This window comes from Heteronotia binoei, chromosome 13, assembly GCF_032191835.1.
Source record: "Heteronotia binoei isolate CCM8104 ecotype False Entrance Well chromosome 13, APGP_CSIRO_Hbin_v1, whole genome shotgun sequence".
Taxonomy (NCBI): domain Eukaryota; kingdom Metazoa; phylum Chordata; class Lepidosauria; order Squamata; family Gekkonidae; genus Heteronotia; species Heteronotia binoei.
Genome location: NC_083235.1, coordinates 458,360 through 478,465, shown reverse-complemented (window position 1 = coordinate 478,465; position 20,106 = coordinate 458,360). Strand labels below are relative to the sequence as shown.

The following is a 20,106-nucleotide window of genomic DNA, read 5'->3' as shown; positions in this document are numbered from 1 at the left end:
TCCTCGCCGGGGCGACTGCAGAACAAGCGCCGAGGCGACTCGGGCTCGCCGCCGGGCTGCTGCGGAAGGGGCTTCAGGCTGCAATGGCCGGGGGGTGGGGGGGGGCCTGGCTGGCCGGAGCCCCCGCCTCTTCCTTCCCCTGCCTGCCCCCCCGCCCTTGCCCTGCTGCGGCCGGGGTCCCGGGGCGGGGGGGCGGGGCGATGACGTCAAGGGGGCGGGGCGGGGCTGGGGGGGCTGCAGAGCGGCCGGGGCCGGAGGCGGAGGAGGAGGATGGCGGCGGCGGCGGGGGCGGCGGAGCGGCGGGCCTTCGCGCAGCGCATCAACCGGTGAGCGGGGGGGGGGGGGGGGGGGTGGGACGCTAAGGGCGAGCCTGGCTGGCCTCGGGCCCCTGCGGGCGGGGTGGGGGGGGGCCCGGAGACAAGCCGGGTGGAGCAGGACGGCCAGAGCCCCTGGGGCCCCTGCCAGGCTTCCTGCATTTCTGGGGAGGCGTCGCCCTTGCTGCCCAGCAGAGCCCCCCAGGGGGTGTGGCGGCGGGGGGCGGGGGGGCTGCTGAGGAGCCCCCGCAGATCCAGCCAGAAAAGACCCCCCCCCGCTCCCTCCAGAGCCCCCTGGACAAGGGCCCCAAACTGGGCGGGGGGGGCTCTTTGCACTTGCAAGGGCCCCCGCACATCACACGCCCCCGCCCTTCACTCCAGGTCGGGGCACTCCGGGAGACTCCCGGGGAGTGGCCTCTGTTGTCTGGAGGCCAGCTGCCTCCCCCCTCACCTCCCGCAGTAGTGTCACTTTTGCTCCGGGTAATGGATCCCCACCCCCAAGAAAGGCGAGCGGCAGCAGGCTGGTGTGACTGGGCGCTGCAGAAGCTGCAGTTCAGCCTTGCCCTTCTTCTCCCCGGGGGGGGGGTCTTCTTGTCTCCTTTGCCCCAGCCACGGGGGGGGGGCGGGGGAGACTGAGGCCTTCGCGGCTGGTTCCGCCCAGTATGAGGAAGAGGCTGGCAGGAAGGCTCTTCTCTGTGTCCAGGGAATGTCTGGGCCATCTGGGACAGTTGCTATGGAGAATCCCTGGGAGAACATCCCTTAGCAACTTTGAAGCTGCCCACAGAATCAGCTCGTTTTGGTTAATCTTATGAAAGAATCACTTGGATCCTGCCCACCATGGCCACGGAGGGCAGGCCTTCCATCCACAGAAGTGAGACTTTGCTAGCTCCTGATGCGGCCCCCAAAGTCCTCCCCAATGTGGTGGGTGGTGAACCCCCAGGAACAGCTGGAGGGGGCAGCGAGAACCATCTCCCCTTCTCCAGCTGGGAATTCCAGGTGATGTTTGCTAACCCCTGTCATCATTGGCAACTGAACCGTTTCCAGCCCTTTGCGGGCAGCTTTCTGGCAAGCGTGGGGAGTTTTCGAGTTGCCCCCCTGCCTTCCCTTCTCTGCCAGTTTTTCGCAAGCTGTTTTCGGATGAGCATCTCTCTGCAGCCCAGTCTGGCCAAAGCCTGTCTCCGGGGTGACCGGGGGGCCCCGCCCATCACTCGGCTTGCAAAACCCTCTCTTGGCTTCACTTTTGGGATTTCAACTCGTTCTGAGATTAGACATCTTTAAGAAATGTTTCATCTGTAATACGTAACATAACGACTGCTTAAACAATATAAAGCAGTTGAGGCAAGCCACGTTGCCCTGCAGGTCAGGTGAGAGCCTCAGCACACACATCAGACGTGACAGGGAAGCCATGGGTTGCAGGAAGTGCTTTCTGCCGTCAGCAGCCCAGAGTGCCATGGGAAGCCATCCCGGGGCAGAAATTGTGCAGGACAACTGGGAATGTGGGTGCAAGTTGTTGATAGAGGTTGACAAGATTCTGCATGGGATGGAGAAGGTAGAGAAAGAAGTCCTTTTCTCCCTTTCTCACAATACGAGAACTCCTGGGCACCCCATGAAATTGCTGAGCAGTTGGGTTAGAACAGGTAAAAGGAAGTCCTTCTTCACCCAAAGGGTGATTAACATGTGGAATTCACTGCCACAGGAGGTGGCGGCGGCTACCGGCATAGCTTCAAGAGCGGATTGGATAAGCACAGGGCTTCTTTTTGAGCAGGAATGCACAGGAACACAGTTCCGGCTGACTTGGTGTCAAGGGGTGTAGCATAATATGCTAATGAATTCCTGTCCTATCTGAAACAATGGTGACATCAGGGGATGTGGCCTACTATGCAAATGAGTTCCTGCTGGGCTTTTTCTCCCAAAAAAGCCCTGGATAATCATATGGAGCAGAGGTCCATCAGTGGCTATTAGCCACAGCCTATTGTTGGAACTCTCTATCCCGGGCAGGGATGCTCTGTATTCTTGGTGCTGGGGGGGGGGCACAGTGGGAGGGCTTCTAGTGTCCTGGCCCCACTGGTGGACCTCCTGATGGCGCCTGGGTGGAGTTTTGGCCACTGTGTGACAGGAAGTGTTGGACTGGAGGGGCCACTGGCCTGATCCAACATGGCTTCTCTTATGTTCTTATGTGACACAGAGTGTTGGATTGGAGGGGCCACTGGCCTGATCCAACAGGGCTTCTCTTATGTTCTTCTGTGACACAGAGTGTTGGACTGGAGGGGCCACTGGCCTGATCCAACATGGCTTCTCTTATGTTCTTATGTGACACAGAGTGTTGGACTGGAGGGGCCACTGGCCTGATCCAACATGGCTTCTCTTATGTTCTTATGTGACACAAAGTGTTGGACTGGAGGGGCCACTGGCCTGATCCAACAGGGCTTCTCTTATGTTCTTATGTGACACAGAGTGTTGGACTGGAGGGGCCACTGGCCTGATCCAACGTGGCTTCTCTTATGTTCTTCTGTGACACAGAGTGTTGGACTGGAGGGGCCACTGGCCTGATCCAACATGGCTTCTCTTATGTTCTTATGTGACACAGAGTGTTGGACTGGAGAGGCCATTGGTCTGATCCAGCAGGGCTTCTCTTATGTTCTTCTGTGACTCAGAGTGCTGGACTGGAGGGGCCATTGGCCTGATCCAACAGGGCTTCTCTTATGTTCTTCTGTGACACAGAGTGTTGGGCTGGATGGGCCATTGGCCTGATCCAACAGGGTTTCTTTTACGTTCTTATGTACCAGTTTCATGTTCACAGTCCAGATTCCGTCTTCTGCAATCCAGCCATAGGCAGATCAGCGTTGTGCAGTGTTGTGTTGTGCATGCAGTGGAAAGTGAGCGGCTGTGTTCTTTGATGGCTAATTATATATTCATAGAGCAAAGTTGAATCCAGGGCACCTTTAAGACCAACAAAGTTTAATTCTGTGTAGAAGCTTTTTTGTGCGCATGCCCGCTTCGGTATACCAAGAAGTGTGCATATGCACAAAAGCTTAAACCCAGAATAAAACATTGTTAGTCTTAAAGGTGCTGGTGGACTTGAACTTTGTTCTGTTGCTTCCAACCAACACAGCTGGCCACTGGATCTATATATTTATAGCATGATTTTATTGCAGAGATTAGATAATTTCTGTGACAACCAGTGGAGATATTTTTTGCCACGGTTTCTTCTTTCCAAAGAAAGGCAGTCTTTGATAATCTCATAAGAGGCTCCTCAATTGCTGGTCTGTTTACCTTGAGTGCCTGACATCCTCTTTGAAGGCCCCCGGCAGGGTGGGCAGACTTCTGCTGCTTTGGCCCCGGGGGTGGGGGCAGGGGGGGCACGCTTTGAACGCTTCCTGCTCCTCAGCATCTTTTGCTCTCTTCACGGGAGTTTCTTTCTGGCAGAGAATGGGGGCATTGTTGTGTTTGGTTTTCATGGACAAAGCAACTTCCTGAACTCATGGGAAGGGTTAGGCAGTTTCCTGGACCAGTCCCAGGGAAAGGAGAGCTTGGCCTGTTTCTGCAAGGCCCCTCCACCCTCTCTGTTTCCAGCCTCCTCTTTCCCCTCCCCCTCTAAACGCCCTCTTCATCCTATTAGGAAAACGTCTGTCTGTCGGCTGTCTCTGAAGAGCCACCTGGTGGGAATCTTGGGTGGGGGGTGGGGGTTACTGGTGTTGATCCAGGAAGAGGCCCTGGCTGAAAACAGGTGGTCTTCTTCTGGGAAATGGGATCTCAGCCTTGCCCTCTGGCCTGCCTTTCTCTCCACAAGAGCCATAAACAGTTTAGCCTCTGCAGGGCCGCATCGCTTCCTGGCCTTACGGGACGAATGTTTGTGGACATTCCTTGCTGGATTTCCCATGCGGGGGGGGGGGGGGGAGGAATGATGCCCTGAAGACAGGAAGTGGCTTTGTGTCCCCAGCATGCTGTCGATGTTGTGCTTTGGGATTTGGGTTTTGTGCAGGTCCTTGAGCGGCACCTCGATGTCTCACCAGCCGTGTGGGGCCAATTTCCAAAACCTCCCTTTCCCTCCCTCAACAGCAAGGGAGGCTGGAGAATTTCGAGGGGCGGCCTGCTCTCCCTGTCTCTGTCCCTTGAGGATGGTGTCAGCAGGCCCCCTCAAGCCATTTCCGTTCTGCCCCCCCTCCCCCCGCCACCAAGGCTCAGGCCCTGGGAGCAGCAGATGCTCAGAGAGAGTTTGCGCCCTCCATGTCTGGATGGGGATTCTTGGTGTGCTCTAGTGGAGGAGGAGGTCTGATTTTTTGCATCGTTGTTGGAGGTTGCTCCGGTGTGTCTTCCAGATGGTTGTGGCTCAGTTGCACAAGGGATCTCTGGGGAGGCTCATGGGAGAGGAAGGCTGCTGCTGCTCTGTGAATCGCACAGATGGTCGGTCCTGGCACGTTTTGCTGATGCTGCCAGTTTGGGATCTTCTCGCGAGAGCCTCACCAGAGGCTGGAAGGGACTCAAGGGCACTTCTGGGGGGAACCCCTCCGGTGTGATATCCCTCCTCCCCTCAATGAGGAGTGATCCATTGTGGCTGGATCCAACTTGTTGGTGTCTGACAGACTCCCCGAGGCAGTGTTCCCACCTGAGATGGCCTTTGGTGCCAGAGGTCCTGGGTGCCCCAGCCGTCCGTCCGTTCGTCGACTCTGCTGGCTGCAACATGGAGGAGAGCAGCATGCAGCAGAAAGGCTGAGGAGAGTGGCTGTGGGGAGAAGCCATCCCAGATGGTGCTGCCCCTGTTGGCAGGCGGATGGGGGCAGAGTGGGGAAGCACAACTCTTCCCTTTTGGGCTGAGCCTTGGGGAGGCAGGGCAGGGCTTATGTGCCTAAAAGCTGCCTCCGGAAGAGTGGCCCAGAGCCACGGCTGCAATGAGCCCCGCTGGCTTCTCTCCCTGGCACAAGGGCTGCGCTTGGGGGAGGCTGCTGCTTCCCTGTCCTGCTGGGGCTGGAGGTTTCAATGTGGAAAGCAGCACCCCACTGACCCCCCCTTTCCTGAAACATGGGAAGGTGGCACCGTGGGGGAAAGGAGCCAGCTGGGTTGCCCCTTGCCTTGCCTTGGGAATCCACGGAACCCCCAGTCTGTGAGCTGAAGGGCAGTAAACACAAAGCATGAAGCAAGCAGCCACCCCAGAGCCTGCAGCCCCAGAAGCTGAGCCCCGCTGGCAGCAGCAAGACCTTCCTCCCCACTCAGCGTGCCCCTGGGGACCCCCATTCTGCTGGCCCTGGGTACTGTGCTCTTCTTCCGGGATTGCTTCTAGCTGTAATCCGCTTTGTGCCTCCCTGAGAAAGGTGAAATGAAAGGAAACATTGTGGTGCTGAGGCAGTCCCTGGGGGTTTGCAAGTTTCTTCCAAGACTTTTTGCAAGCCCTGCGGCAGCCAGAATTCTCAGCTCGCCTTTGCTTCTCTCTTGGCCCTGCACTTGGCCCCTTTCTGGACTGGAGAGGAGCCCCACCCACCCATCCTGGGCAAGGCTGCTCCATCTTCTTCGACCTCCTTGCAAACAGGAGTGAAGTGCCCTTGTTTCTTCTTCTGCCTGCTGGTGCCTGGCACCTCTTGCTGCCTCTCAGCTGCCTGAGCAGAGCCTTTGTCTGGTGGGGGGAGCCAAGGAAGCAGATCCTTTCAGTGCCTGCCTGGTGGAACTGAATGGGCACATGCATGGCTCCGGCTGCAGAACAGAGGTGGCCACATAGCCACTGCCAGCCCACACACCCTTTTCAGCCAGCAGGCAAGGGGGAGAGGCTAAGAAAGAGGAAGGTGGCCCCATCAGTGCCCAGGGACAAGCCCAGGAGTAGGCCTGAACTGGCACAATGCCAGTGCCCCAGCTGCCTGTCTCTAAAGAGGGGGACTCTGTCCCTGTTTGCAGCTCCTAGAGTGCCCAGGGCAGAGAAGGGAGGGCTGGGGGACAGGATGAGCCAGGTGGAGAGGAGGTGAATCGTAGGAAGAAGGAGGCTGAGGAGGGAACTGGGGCAGCTGGGGAAACCGGGGTGAGGTTCCTTGTGCAAATTTAGTCTTCTGAGGGTCCTTGTTAGAAGTATGGAGACAATGGCCTTTGGAAAACTGAGCAGGCTCCTTTCAGTAAGCCTGAGGCTAGATGACTGCAAGGTATCCTATGTGGTGCTGCCCTTGAAGACAATCTGGCAACTTCAGCCGGTGCAACAGGCAGCAGCAGCCTGTCTGGCATGAGGGGCTCCTCAGTGGGGCCAGGGGCTTCTGCTTTCATCCTTTCCTTGGCAGCAGGTCTCTTTCAGGATCCCAACCAAGGTGTTGGTGCCCCCCCTCAGGGCTCCTCGTGAGCTGCCTGAAGAACCATCTCTGCCTCCTTGTTCCTGCCCAGCAGCTGTGCCCCCTCTCTAAGCCACTCCGGGGGAGAGCCCATGGCTGTGGAACAGCCTCCCGGAAGACGTCAGGAGGGCATCCCTGTCCAAGAGCACAGTTCTGCAGGGTTTTGAGAGCTGTCTGGTTCTGGGCCAGGGAGCCTCTCAGCAGGGCGCTTGAGTGCATCTCATTTGTTTTATCCTTTAACTGGGAGATTCACCGCTCTTTTCAGCCTGCAGGCGACTTTGGAATGTGGACGCAGCTTGAGGAGCACAAAATGGCTGCCTCAAGAGGACTGTTGCGGTGGGGGAGGGGAGCCACAAAATCCGCCCCCCCCCCCAGGCCTTCCGCATCTCTTGTTTGATCCCCCCTTTCAAATAGCAGTAACTGAGAGCCAGTGTGGCTGAGTGGTTAAGAGTTTCAGATGAGAATTGGGAAGATCTGGATTCAGATCCCCACTTGTGCCACTGAAATGCTCCTGGAGACAGTGGGCCAGCCAGCCTCATTCTCTCGGCTTAGCCAAGAAGAAGAAGAAGAAGAAGAAGAAGAAGAAGAAGAGATTGGATTTCTCCCCTGCCCTTTGCTTGGAGTCTCAGAGCATCTGGCAGTCTCTTTCCCTCCCCCTCCCCACAACAGACACCCTGTGAGCAGCGTTCCCTCTAAGCTGCAGAGTCTGGTGAGCAAAAATTCTGCTTGGGGAGCTCCCGGCATTCCAGTGGGGAGCTCCTGCATGAAGGAGTCTGCTCCGGGGCCATCCAAACTGGCTCTCTTAACCACGACACCTCCCACTGGGGATAAAGTGGAGACGAGGGGAAGGCAGCCAGCTGCTTTTGGGGTGGGGGGGATGCCTGAGACCACTCAAGAATTCCCGTGATCCCAGCCCTCTCCCAGTCAGGGGGCAGCAAACCATTTCAGCCTGTGGGCAGGTGAAGGAGGGGGCTGCTGAAGCCGGGCTTCTTTGAGCCCAGTGGCCAGATCACTCCCCAAGAGGACCTGATATTGTCCCCTGGGTGGGTGGGTGGAGGGGGGGCATTACTCTGCCTGCATTTCTGCCAGACTCCCCCAAGAAACACAGCAAGAGGTGCCTCTCTGGAAGGAGATTGTTGATGGGTGTCTTCTTCCTTCCTCCCCTCCCTGCCTCCCAGGACGGTGGCGGCTGAAGTGCGGAAGCAGGTGTCCCGAGAGTATGGCAGCTCTCCGCAGCTCTCCAAGAAGCACGGGGGCATCCCACCATCGGTGAGTTCTCCAGGGCAGCTGTGCCAGGGCATGGGGGCTCTTCCAAGGGGAAGGAGGCAGGGAACTCAGCAAAAAAGAGCCACTCTCCGAGCATCAGACGCTACAAACTTTGCTGTGTCTAGTGGTACTGATGGGAAATCTGCAGTGGCCTCTATCTGGGGGAGGAAGGAGTTGAACTGATACAGGCTTCCTCGCACAGCCCAGGAAACACGAGTGGGGGCCCCTCCTGGGTGCAGTTTTTTTTTGGGGGGGGGTATTGAAGTTCCAATTACAGGCTCCATTTATGCCTTCAGCCACCTCTGCACCTACTTTGGGGTCTCTGGGCATCACCCTATGTGCTCCTGCACTAATCCTTTATTGCCCCTTTTTTCTCTCTGTTCTTTTATTAAACTGATTTTTAGGGGTACATTCCACCCAAGGATTTGCACTTCAGCCCTCCGTCATCCCACCTCCTTGTGTTTGTGTGTGCATGGCTGGAAGCCATGGCTTAGCAGAGTGTTTTGTCTTCCTTTGCACTCACTACCAAAGTTCCCTCTAAGCTGCAGTCTTGTGAGCAAAAACTCTATTATGTGAGCTCCTGGCATTAAAGCTGTGAGCAAACAACTGGCTTCTGCATCCAGGAGTGGGCTCTGGGGTCAGCCTTCTTGAGCTAAGACAAAAATGTGTGAGCCAGAAGCTAAAAAACTGTGAGCTAGCTCACACTGTCTCAGCTTAGAGGAAACACTGCTTACTATCAAAGGGACCAACATGCTCAGCTCTCGGGGAGTCGAATTGAACTGCTCCCCCCACCCCCGCTGCTCCTACCGGTTTGTGTGGCTGAACAAAGGTTTAATGTGGGTCACAGACATCAGGCTGGCTGCATTAAAAAGGAAAGGAAGTTTAATAAGAAAATAAAAGCACAAACTGCATCTGCAAGCACAGCAGACTGAGCAAAAATAAAAAGAAATGTGAACACAATCCAGTTCTTTGAACCCTTAAGTTCCCCTATAGATGGTAGTCAAAGTTAGGCACTATAATTCTTGCAGCTGTGAGCCTTTTGAGGTCATCCGTTGTCTGGTGGTTCCTCCCCTCCCCCTGCGCTCGTCGCTACTTCCTGGAGTCAAGATGGATGCCTTCCTCCTCCTCCTTGGTGTGTGGATCGTGGAAACCTGCCACAGAGTGTTGGAGCATTTACAGAACTTGCTGGGGAACAGATTGCTGCCATTCACAGCTCTCTAATTGAATGGCATGTTAGGAGGATTTGGTGGGAGAAACAGAAGGTGGACATGGATAAATATTTGGAGAAGTGCTCCTTCAAATCCCACAACAAGTCTGGATCAGAAGGGATTGAGGAATGTGGGATAAATTAAGGGAAGGAGTTAAGCCTGATGATCCCCCATTCTGACCTGCTGGCTTTTCCTCAGGTGCCTCTCACAGAAGTGGTGGAGCCGGTGGACTTTGAGGAGTACCTGAGTAGCCACCTGTTGGATATTGAGCCTGGGCCCCTCCATGACCTCGTTGAGTTTCCTGCGGATGACCTGGAGGTGCTCCATCAGCCCCGGGACTGTCGGACACTGGAGCCAGGCATCCCTGACGATGGGTAAGACCTTTCTGTGGGAACCCCTTTCGTCTCTGAAGACAGGAGCTGTGCAGGGACTCCCAAGACTCACGACTTGAGAATTTGCTTGCACGTTCTGTCGTGGGGCTTGCTGGTCTTATGCTGGCACACTGAGTGGCCTTTGGCAGGTGAGAACATTTGAGAGACAAAAGATCTTGACGTGGACAGCTTCAGTGTGACACACAGAGACCGATTCCCCGCTAGCCTTGTCTGCCTCACACTCAGGCCTCGGATTCAGTGGGAGCTCACAGGAGCACAGCTCCTGAACCTTTCTGAGAGTTCCACCTCCTTGTCCATTGAATAGTAGGTGCACCTGGAGGAGCTCCACCACCTATTTTTCAACAAAACGACCCCTGCTCACACTCCTCTTCTCTGTGGGGCTTCCGTCTGATTTTGCACAAGCTGCCGCAAGATCCTCTAAAAACCAGTTCCTGCGTGCCACGGGAAAGAGGCAGAACAAGTTGCGGCCCCCGAGCAGTTTGTACAAAATCCAAGGGAAGCCCTGCAGAGAAGAGGAGCGTGAGACGGGAAAAAGGCGCGTGGGGAATCGGTCTGACTTTGGAACACTGTTTGGAATTGCAGTTTAGTGACAATTTGAGAGCTGAAGAGAATTCAAAGAAGTGCAGGGCACAGCTGAAACTCTGCTTGGACCCAGTAAGGCAGCCTCCAGCCTGCTTCTCTTCAGAGCTTTCTCCTGCATAATGTGTGGGTCTTCATGTCTTGCCTGAGGATTTTCATTTGGGGAGGAGAGGATAAATAGGAAACGTGACCGCCATGTACTTTTGGTGGTGTGTTGAGAAACTAAGCAGTAGAAGATGTTAAGACAGTCACAAAAAACAGAGGGCCCAATCCCACCCCATCTCCTGCACGCTCAGGTCTCTGTGTGTGTCGGGGCAGGATAAGAGAGGGGAGCTGGAGGAGAGCCTGTGGGCAGAGGAAGTCTGCAGTGAACTTCAACAGCATATTCCAAAGAGAGCCGCAGACTTCACAACTGAATCAAGTTGTTGTTAGGTGATGGTTTCCAACACACTCTGTGCAGTAGGATTGGATGCAAAATCAGGGGGGAAGTCCTCTTTTAGCAGCTTCTTTTCGAAAGTTCTGATTTTAAAAAAAACCCTCCATCCACCAGAATCTGAAATAAAACCACCCCCCCAGCCAGACGGCCTTCAGTCTTTCATGATGGTGGGCGTGTGCTTTGCTCAAGCTCTGCCAGTCTTCAGTGGGGCGGGGGGGGGGGGATATGCGCGTTTGTGGTGCTGAGGAGTCAGTCCCACATGCACATGCCCAGAGCACAAGTTGTGATTGGCTCAGAATTGCACTGTTTGGAATGCTGCCGAACCAGCCGGTGCATTTTGTTGAAGTTTATTCCTCTCTGTGAGCCCAGAATAGGAAACATCCTCGGGGGGGGGGATGGTGACCCCGCAGGGCAGAGGCAAACTCAAGCTCATCTCCAGGTGTCAGATGCACAAGTGGCCGTGGCCAGCTGCAGCTCTTCGACAGGCATGCGTAGATGCACACATGTTCACAGTTGCATTCACGGTTTCTATTTGTAGATGTCTGTTTAAAGCATCTTCAGCGTGTGATGTGGGTTCCAAAAAATGAGGAGGTTTTGTGTGTTGTTTTGGTGTGTGTGTGTGCGCGCATGCCAGGAAGTCCTGGTGACTTCTGGCTCCCCTTGCTGGGGCCTGAAGGATGTTTAGAGAAGCGGCTGGATACAGCCTGCCCCTGCCTCCCCTCCCGACTGCTGGTCTTCCAAGGAGGTCTCCCATGCAGGCCCTTACCAGGTCAGCCCTGCTGAGCTCCCAAGATCTGAGGAGATCCTGCTTGCCTGCCTGGACTATGACCCAGGTCAGGGCCCCAAAGTGAGGAGTGACGGTGGAGATTCGGAGATGAACTTGGCACACAGAAGAGGCTCCGGGTTGAATTTATATCTATGACACGTTGTCTGGGAAGAGACAAGCAAGAGTCTTCCTTGGGACTCTTTAGCTTGGAGAAACGTCGACTGCGGGGTGACATGATAGAGGTTTACAAGATAATGCATGGGATGGAGAAAGTAGAGAAAGAGGTACTTTTCTCCCTTTCTCACAATACAAGAACTCGTGGGCATTCGATGAAATTGCTGAGCAGACAGGTTAAAACAGATAAAAGGAGGTACTTCTTCACCCAAAGGGTGATTAACACGTGGAATTCACTGCCACAGGAGGTGGTGGCAGCTACAAGCATAGCCAGCTTCAAGAGGGGGTTAGATAAAAATATGGAGCAGAGGTCCATCAGTGGCTATTAGCCACAGTGTGTGTGTGTGTGTGTATATAATTTTTTTGGCCACTGTGTGACACAGAGTGTTGGACTGGATGGGCCATTGGCCTGATCCAACATGGCTTCTCTTATGTTCTTCCGCCTGTTGGTGGCTGGCAGTCCCACAACCCCCTGCCCCAAAGGCCGCAGAAGAGCCTCCACCGATGGGGCACAAGGAGAAATTCCAGAAATCCTCCCCGCCCCCCCCCCCGCTCTTTTGTGGTCAGAAGTGCCCCCCAGTCTCCGCTGACTTACAGCACCCCTCATGGGGGTTTCCGAGGCAAGAGATATGCAGAGCCCTTGCCTGCCTCTGCCTAGCGACCCGGGACTTCCTGGGGGCGGGGGGGGGGGGTTCCTTGTCCAACCCAGAGCCTCTGAGATCTGTCAGGACTGGGCTCGCCTGGTGCCTCCAGGCCAGGCAAGAGGACGTCTGCTGTGACTGCAAAGCCTCGGAGCAGCCTCTGAGCGACACAAAGGAGTCTCCTCTTGGAGGCAGCCCCTGGGGGGTGTGGTGGGCGGGGTTCAGCGACCAGCAAGACCCTCCCGGAGGAGGCTTCCTCTCGACCCTTGCCGGGTGCCCATGGCCTGTGAGGGGAGGGGCCTGGGGCTCAAGGGCCACTGCCCAAAGCCGCCTAGGGGGGTTCTCGCTGGTGGGAGGTTTTCCTCACCCGCTCGGTGGCCTCACGCTGCTGCTTCTTCCTTCTCCAGCAAGCAGGATGCCCGAGTGCGAGATGCTGTGCAGCTCTACACCGAGGACTGGGTCATCGTCCAGAGGAAGTAGGTCTGGGGGCTGAGCAGAGGGCTTTGGGGGGAGAGTTCGGTGCTGATGATGGGCTTGAGGTTTTGGACTGTGGGTTGCGTCTCCCTTAGAGGAACTGCAAGCGTGGACACTCCACGACCTGTGCTTGCATTTCAAACGCCCCACCTGCCCTTGGAGGGTGGCTTGCACTTCCTGAAGGACTTTGGCTCCAGGCTTCAATGGAGGAGGAGGAGGGATGCTTTGCAAACCCTCGGGGGACTTTCTTTGAAAGCACGCCGGCTCCTAGAGGCTGCCTTCGCATTGTTCCAAAGCCCTGCATGGTTGTCTGTTAATATGATTTCTTGATTACTTGATCCCCCAAACGGAAGCTGGCAACATCCTTTTGGCCACTGTGGCTCTGACTGTCACTCCGTTGAGCTGACACAAACAGGGCTTGGTCAATGCTCTGAGTTAGAAGGACATGTCGACCCCGTTCCTTGTGAGTCTCCCACAGAGCCTGCAAAGACTTGGCTTCCGTAGAAGCTTTTCAGCATCTCATTTAGCAGTCTGTGGTTGATGATTTACTTTCCTAATTGTGTGGATCCATTTGATCAGTGTGCTTCGAACAAGGGACTGAGTCACCTCTCTGCGAAGGGCATTTGTCTGCCTCCTGAAACATTTATGTCGGGCCTTTCTCCCTGGTGACTCCATGCCCTGCACCATCTGGAACCCGACAGATGTCTCAGTCATAGGAAACCTCGGAGTGTTGCAGAGAAGTAGCCCCAGGCTCCCGGGAGAGGGACGGAGCTCTTCTGACCAGGGGGCCTGCTCTCTCTGGAGGTCTGCCATTGAGCCCAGGAAGGCCCTCCCTGAGGAGCTGCAGAAGGGCTGGAGCGTCATCCGGAGTGAACGGTGCAGCTTCTAGGATGCACCACAAGATGGAGGTAGCAGGATCCCACCCGGAGGCCCAGAGCCAGGAGCGCTCCGAAACCACTTGCTGGGCCTGCCTTCCTGATTGCATCTGGGCCTCCAGCCATGCAGTGATTCTCCGCTCTCTTTTGCCCTGCCGCAGGTACCAAAGGCTGAGCACCATGTACAGCCCCAGCGCGGCCGAGAGGCAAAGGGATCGGCAGAAGGAGCTGCCCAGGCAGGACTTCGAGCTGGACGAGGCGGCCAAGGAGCAGCGCGGCAGTCAGGGGGATCCCGTAAGTCCGGCCAGGCTGGGAAAGGCTGGCCTGTTGGAGCAGCAGGGCAGGGGAGTCACGTGACCAGAGCTGGATCCCTCCAGCCTCCTCTGTCTCCCGCAGCCTTGCAGGCAGAGAGGGCTGCCTCTGGGCTCTCCGGAGGCTCCGTTCTTTGGCCCGGAGGGTGGGAGGAGGGCCCAATAGAATCACGGGGGGTGGGGGGGCTGTGCCTTGTGCTTCAATCCCCCCCTCCTGCCCCCTTCACCTCCTTTTGCTTGGGTCAGAATGTGAAAACGTAGAAACTGGATCTCCATGCACCTGCCGCCTTCTGTGGTTTCTTTTCAAGGGTCCATCAAGATGAGATGCTGGGGAGGCCTGTGGGTGAATCCCCCTTCTGTTCTTATTAGCAACCAGTCACGGGGGGGGGGGGGGACCCTGCATTGAATGGCATGAGGTACCATCACTCCCTCCCCATCCAAATCCAAGCCACGGGGAGGAGATGAGGGGGCAAACACATCAAGGTCCGTCTTGTTCAGCATCTGGTCTCACACAGCAGCCAGCCACGGGGCCCTGGAGGACCAGAACAAAGAAAGAAAGAAAACACCACAGGGCAGAGGGGCCAAGCCATCTCTCACTGCAGCATTCCAGCGTAGGGTTTCGGAGCTATCTAGGGAGGGGCCCTGGTGGCTAGGGGCAGAGCCTCTGCCTGGCATGCAGAAGGTCCCAGGTTCAATCCCCGGCATCTCCAGTTCAAAGGACCAGGCAGGAGGTGATGGGAAATACCTCAGCCTGAGACCCTGGCTCAGTGGCAGAGCCTCTGCTTGGCATGCAGAAGGTCCCTGGTTCAATCCCCAGCATCTCCAGTTAAAAGGACCAGGCAGGAGGTGATGGGAAAGACTTTGACCTGAGACCCTGGCTCAGTGGTAGAGTCTCTGCTTGGCATGCAGAAGGTCCCAGGTCCAATCCCTGGCATCTCCAGTTAGAAGGACCAGGCAGGAGGTGATGGGAAAGACCTTGACCTGAGACTCTGGCTCAGTGGCAGAGCCTCTGCTTGGCATGCAGAAGGTCCCAGGTTCAACCCCCGGCATCTCCAGTTAAAAGGACCAGGTAGTAGGTGATAGGAAACACCTTGACCTGAGACCCTGGTTTACTGGCGAGCCTCTGCTTGGCATGCAGAAGGTCCCAGGTTCAATCCCCGGCATCTCCAGTTAGAAGGACCAGGCAGGAGGTGATGGGAAAGACCTTGGCCTGAGACTCTGGCTCAGTGGCAGAGCCTCTGCTTGGCATGCAGAAGGTCCCAGGTTCAACCCCCGGCATCTCCAGTTAAAAGGACCAGGTAGTAGGTGATAGGAAACACCTTGACCTGAGACCCTGGTTTACTGGCGAGCCTCTGCTTGGCATGCAGAAGGTCCCAGGTTCAATCCCCAGCATCTCCAGTTCAAAGGACCAGGCAGGAGGTGATGGGAAATACCTCAGCCTGAGACCCTGGCTCAGTGGCAGAGCCTCTGCTTGGCATGCAGAAGGTCCCTGGTTCAATCCCCAGCATCTCCAGTTAAAAGGACCAGGCAGGAGGTGATGGGAAAGACTTTGACCTGAGACCCTGGCTCAGTGGTAGAGTCTCTGCTTGGCATGCAGAAGGTCCCAGGTCCAATCCCTGGCATCTCCAGTTAGAAGGACCAGGCAGGAGGTGATGGGAAAGACCTTGACCTGAGACTCTGGCTCAGTGGCAGAGCCTCTGCTTGGCATGCAGAAGGTCCCAGGTTCAACCCCCGGCATCTCCAGTTAAAAGGACCAGGTAGTAGGTGATAGGAAACACCTTAACCTGAGACCCTGGTTTACTGGCGAGCCTCTGCTTGGCATGCAGAAGGTCCTAGGTTCAATCCCCAGCATCTCCAGTCAAAAGGACCAGGCAGGAGGGGATGGGAAAGACCTTGACTTGAGACCCTGGTTTACTGGCGAGCCTCTGCTTGGCATAAAGAAGGTCCCAGGTTCAATCCCCAGCATCTCCAGTCAAAAGGACCAGGCAGGAGGGGATGGGAAAGACCTTGACTTGAGACCCTGGCTCAGTGGCAGAGCCTCTGTTTGGCATGCAGAAGGTCCCAGGAAATCAAAGGCACCCCTGTCCTTCCCCCAGTGGCACAGCGGGGCCAGTGTCTGTACTGTCTCCAATGGGGGGGGAGGGCGAAGCAGGCCAGACAATCCCCCCCCTGCCTCCTTCACCCCTCTTGCCTGTGGCCTGGAGAGAGGAATGTGCCCCGTGTGGGGCTGCTGCTCATGGGCACCTGCAGATACTTCCCGGGCGCCCACGGAGCTTCTCAGAAGATGGGCAGGGCTTGCTGTTGTCTTCCCTCCTCCACTTGAGGATATGGAGGACGCGGACTCTTGAGTGGAATGGGGGGGGGTGTGGCATCCCCACTTCAGGATTTCCTTCTTCTCAGGCAGAGGGAGGAGTTCTGTTTGGCTCCGCCTCCTGAGGTAGCCATTTTGGGTTTGCTTCTGCTTCCCAAAGGTGCCCGCAGCCCCCCCAAGGCATAGTAGACCATCCTCCCCCCACCCTAGCTGGCCCTGGACCCCACTGGTGGGGCTCATCTGCCGCAAGGGAAGAGAGGCCAGCCAGACGAGGAGGAGGAGGGAGGGAGCAGCGGGGGGGCAGGGAGGGAGGGGGATGTCCTCTGAGGAGGGAGGGAGGGGTCAAGACCTGCCGGGGGGGGGCTGTGGGGTATCCCGTTCCATGGCAACAGCAGCCCTTGCGTGCCCCCTCCAGGAGGAGCAGAAGCGCAGCTCGGCCTCCCGCGGTAGCTGGGCCTGCAGCATCTTTGACCTGAAGAGCTGTGCGGCTGACGCCCTCCTGCCCTCTCTGCTGACGCGCACGGCCGTGGAGGAGACCGACCGCAGCAACGAGGAGCAGCGCAAGGAGAACCGCCACCGGGAGATCCTGGCCCTCTTCCCTGCCCCCGAGGAGGTGTGCCTGGCTCGGGGGGGGGGGGATGGGAAAGATCTCTCCCCGCAGAGCCAGCCTGAGCCCAGGGAGGAGGAGGGGGAGGGGGTCAGTGGCTGGGTTCTTTGTGTCAGGAACTGGGCTGGGGGGGTGTTCCCGCAGAGAGGGGCCATCTCAGGGCAGGGCTTGGGGCCACCGGCTTTTCTGGACTCTTGATCCAGAAGCCTTCTTAGGGCTAGCCAGCCCCACCCCCCACAAGCCCCAGCTCCAGCAGCCGCCTGTGCCTGTGATGGGGGGGCACAAAATGCAGGACTCTGGCAACCCCATTTCAGCGGAGGTGGTGTGTGTGGGGCTGGGGGGGGGAGACAGGTGGCCTTGGCCCTGGCGTTTCCCCAGCATGGGGCACCTGAGGATGCTGAGGGGTCTGCTCTCTTTTGGCTCCCTCAGGATGAAGCCGTGGAGCGCTGCAGCCTCCCAGAAGTTCCCAAGGAGCACTTTGGCCAGCGGATCCTGGTGAGGTGTCTGTCTCTGAAGTAAGTTGCGGTGGGGCAGGCTGGGGAGCCGCGCCATCTCTGCAGGCTTCTGGGTCTGGTGCCATGTTGGGGGGAGGAGGCCAGACTGCTGCGAAGCAGCTTCATGGGGGCCGCCCGGGGACTGTGTGGATCGTCCCAACAGGTTGTCTCTCATCAGGGTGGGAAGTCAGTTCTGCCTCTCAGCACCTTTGCTTAAGATAAACTGTGTCTGAATCGGCCTTAGACATAGCCAGGCGCTTATTCTGCGCAGGGCTGTGTGCAAAGCAGGTGTCCTGCGCCTGACCCCTTGACCTGCCCCCCTGTGTTGTTCTGAGCCAAGCATTCCGGGCTAGAAGGTGGGAGAAGGAGAAAGGAAAGTTGACCGGTAGGAAGGCCACTCTGTTGGGGAGCCCAGAAGGTGCCCCCCAGGCTTTGAGCCTCACCACCTTTTGGAGCGTTTTGCTGGCATCTTCTTGCAGCATCTACCCATCAGTGGCAGCTAGAAGCCTGGGAAAGGTGGAGAGTCTTTGGAATCTGAGTCTTCGTCGGGTTCCAGGGGAAAACCTGCAGCAAAGGGGAGAGCCCAACGGTGCTGAGACTGAAGCCTGATCTGAGCTCAGATGGTTACGCTTGCAGTCCCAGAAGTGAAGTCTGCCTCCTCCGGTTTTGAGCATTTCTCCCCCTTCTCTGGAGCACGAGGGGCTGCCGTAAAGGATGAGGCTGGGCTCTGATCAGGCACCTCTTGGGCCTGATTTGGGGCTGGAAAGGAACGGTTGTTCTGGAGCCATTTGGCTAGTGGAGCTGTGGATCTCTGGCTTCCCACGTGTGTCTCAGCTTGAATTTTGAGTAGAGGCTTGTCTGATGGAGACACATGGAGGAGGCACATGTCTTTTATTTGCTTCATTTGTACCCCCCCGTTCTCTCCAGTGGGAACCCGAGGCCACTTAGGTCGTTCTCTCTTCCATTTTCTTCTCATAACAACCCCAGAATGTAGGGGAGTGGGGATTCGAACCTGGTTCTTCCACATTTTGGTCCAGCATTTTAACCACGACACCCCACCCAGTGGCACGGTTGGAAACAGAGTCCCCAAGTTCCAGCGTTCTGATTTACTGGGTTGCACTTGGGGGCTTGCAGCAGAAATGATTGCTTCTCTCTCTCTTTGAGGGATCTTGTAAGATGCGTCTCCTCTCTCCCCCCGCCCTCCCCCCCTCTTTCATCTCCTTTCCCGGAACAGGTTTGAGATCGAGATCGAACCCATCTTCGGATCTCTGGCACTCTATGATGTGAAAGAGAAGAAAAAGGTACTTTTGTGTTTCTGCTCAGCAGCTGACACAGATCGGAGCTTCTGGGCCTTTCTGGCCTTGCTGCTGGAACCAGGCAGAGGGACAGCCTGGAGACTCTCTGCACCGTAACTATGCACTAAAAAATAAAAAGGGTGCTGTGCCCGGATCCCCCCTTTTGTTTTAGCTGGATATGGCTGGAGCTGCCCTTGAGGTGCACACAGACAAGACCACCTCCTGCAGGCTCCGGCCTCCCTCCAGACGCACACCGGCCCTTCCTTCAGGACCACGGAGGGTGCTGTTGTGGTGTCACCGTCACCAGCTGCTGTTGTCTTTATTGTCGGGCCACAAGGCTGTGTGGAAACAGGCCTCCACCAACCGCCCTGCTCTCCCTTCCTTCTAGATTTCTGAGAATTTTTATTTTGATCTCAATTCGGAGCACATGAAGAGTCTTCTGCGCGCCCATGGTGCCCACCCGGCCATCTCCACACTGGCTCGCTCGGCTGTCTTTTCTCTCACTCATCCGTCTCCAGACATATTCCTGGTGATCAAGGTGAGGCGCTTGGTCCTTGGGAAATCCCTCCACGTGGAAGGTACAGCAGCTCCGTCCTGTGCTGGCGTTGGGGTGTCGGCAGCTGCTCTTTTTATACACGTCCAGGAAACAGTTCCTTGTGGGTAAGGCTGGCTCATGTATTTGCCACCCTGAATGGGCACGGACAGCTCCCTTCCCCACCCCCGTCCTTCTGCAGTCCTCCACTGGGACACTCCTCAGGTGTTGGTCTCAGGGCTGCAGCTGGTTCCGTCCTGCACGGTGGGTAAGAACAGAGGGTGGGGTGTCAGAGGGAGGGGCCGAGGGGAATAGCCTGCTCTCACACCTGCCATGTGCGGCCAGGGGTGGTTCTGATGCCTCAGGGGCTCAGCGGGGCAGGGGCAGCCACAGGCCCATTGGCTCTGGCCAGGGGAGGGAGGCAGCCCTGGCGATCAGGAGCACAGTGTCTTGGCATCCTCTCCTCTCTGCCGCCAGGAGGGTTGAGCAGATGGGCCCTCCTCCTGCAAAGTCCCGCCTCTCCCCCAGGACTCTAAACCAATCCTTGTGGTTTAGGCCTCCTGCCAGCCCCAATGACTATCAGCCAACCAGAGTCCAGGGAGGGGCTGAGCTGGCCTCTGCCTTAAAAGGGGGGAAGAAGAACTTCTCTCTCTGGACAGGGATTTGGGGGCTCCGGCTTGGCCAGTTGGGACTTGGGGGTCGGCTGAGGGCGAAGAAAGCTTATTTCTGTGTGACAAACGAGCATCCTCATTCCTGGCTGGTGGCCGAAGGCTCTGTGAAGAGGCACTCTGTGCGTGGGGAAGAGCAGCCTTGAGCCTGCTGAGCTGACCTGAAGGGAGAAAAGGGAATCTCCTCTCCCCTCTGCAGCTCTTGCTTTTACTCGAGAGCCGGCTGGGCTTTGTGCATCTCACAAGGTTTGATCCCAGCAGTATCTTTAAGGCCAACAAGTTTAATTCTGGAGACCAGCTTTTGTGTCTGCTGGACTCAAACGTTGGTCTGCTGCTTCAGACTAAGACAGCTGCCCACCTGGATCTATATATCTCCTTACGTTATCCACACATCATATTTACCTCATTAAATACCGTATTTTTCGCACCATAAGGCGCTCCGGACGATAGGACGCACCTTC

General features: G+C 56.7%; 1 protein-coding gene across 1 annotated transcript in view; it reads left to right on the top strand.

Moving 5' to 3' along the window:
- Nucleotides 1-270: 270 nt before the first annotated feature.
- DOCK6 (dedicator of cytokinesis 6) overlaps nucleotides 271-20,106 on the top strand; it is an 89,947-nt gene continuing 70,111 nt past the window's right edge. The window contains exons 1-9 of the mRNA XM_060253224.1: nucleotides 271-326; nucleotides 7,795-7,885; nucleotides 9,289-9,464; nucleotides 12,486-12,554; nucleotides 13,589-13,721; nucleotides 16,465-16,662; nucleotides 17,086-17,171; nucleotides 18,385-18,451; nucleotides 18,834-18,983. Coding sequence (XP_060109207.1) covers nucleotides 271-326; nucleotides 7,795-7,885; nucleotides 9,289-9,464; nucleotides 12,486-12,554; nucleotides 13,589-13,721; nucleotides 16,465-16,662; nucleotides 17,086-17,171; nucleotides 18,385-18,451; nucleotides 18,834-18,983 — 1,026 coding nt within the window. The remainder of the gene's footprint in view (nucleotides 327-7,794; nucleotides 7,886-9,288; nucleotides 9,465-12,485; nucleotides 12,555-13,588; nucleotides 13,722-16,464; nucleotides 16,663-17,085; nucleotides 17,172-18,384; nucleotides 18,452-18,833; nucleotides 18,984-20,106) is intronic.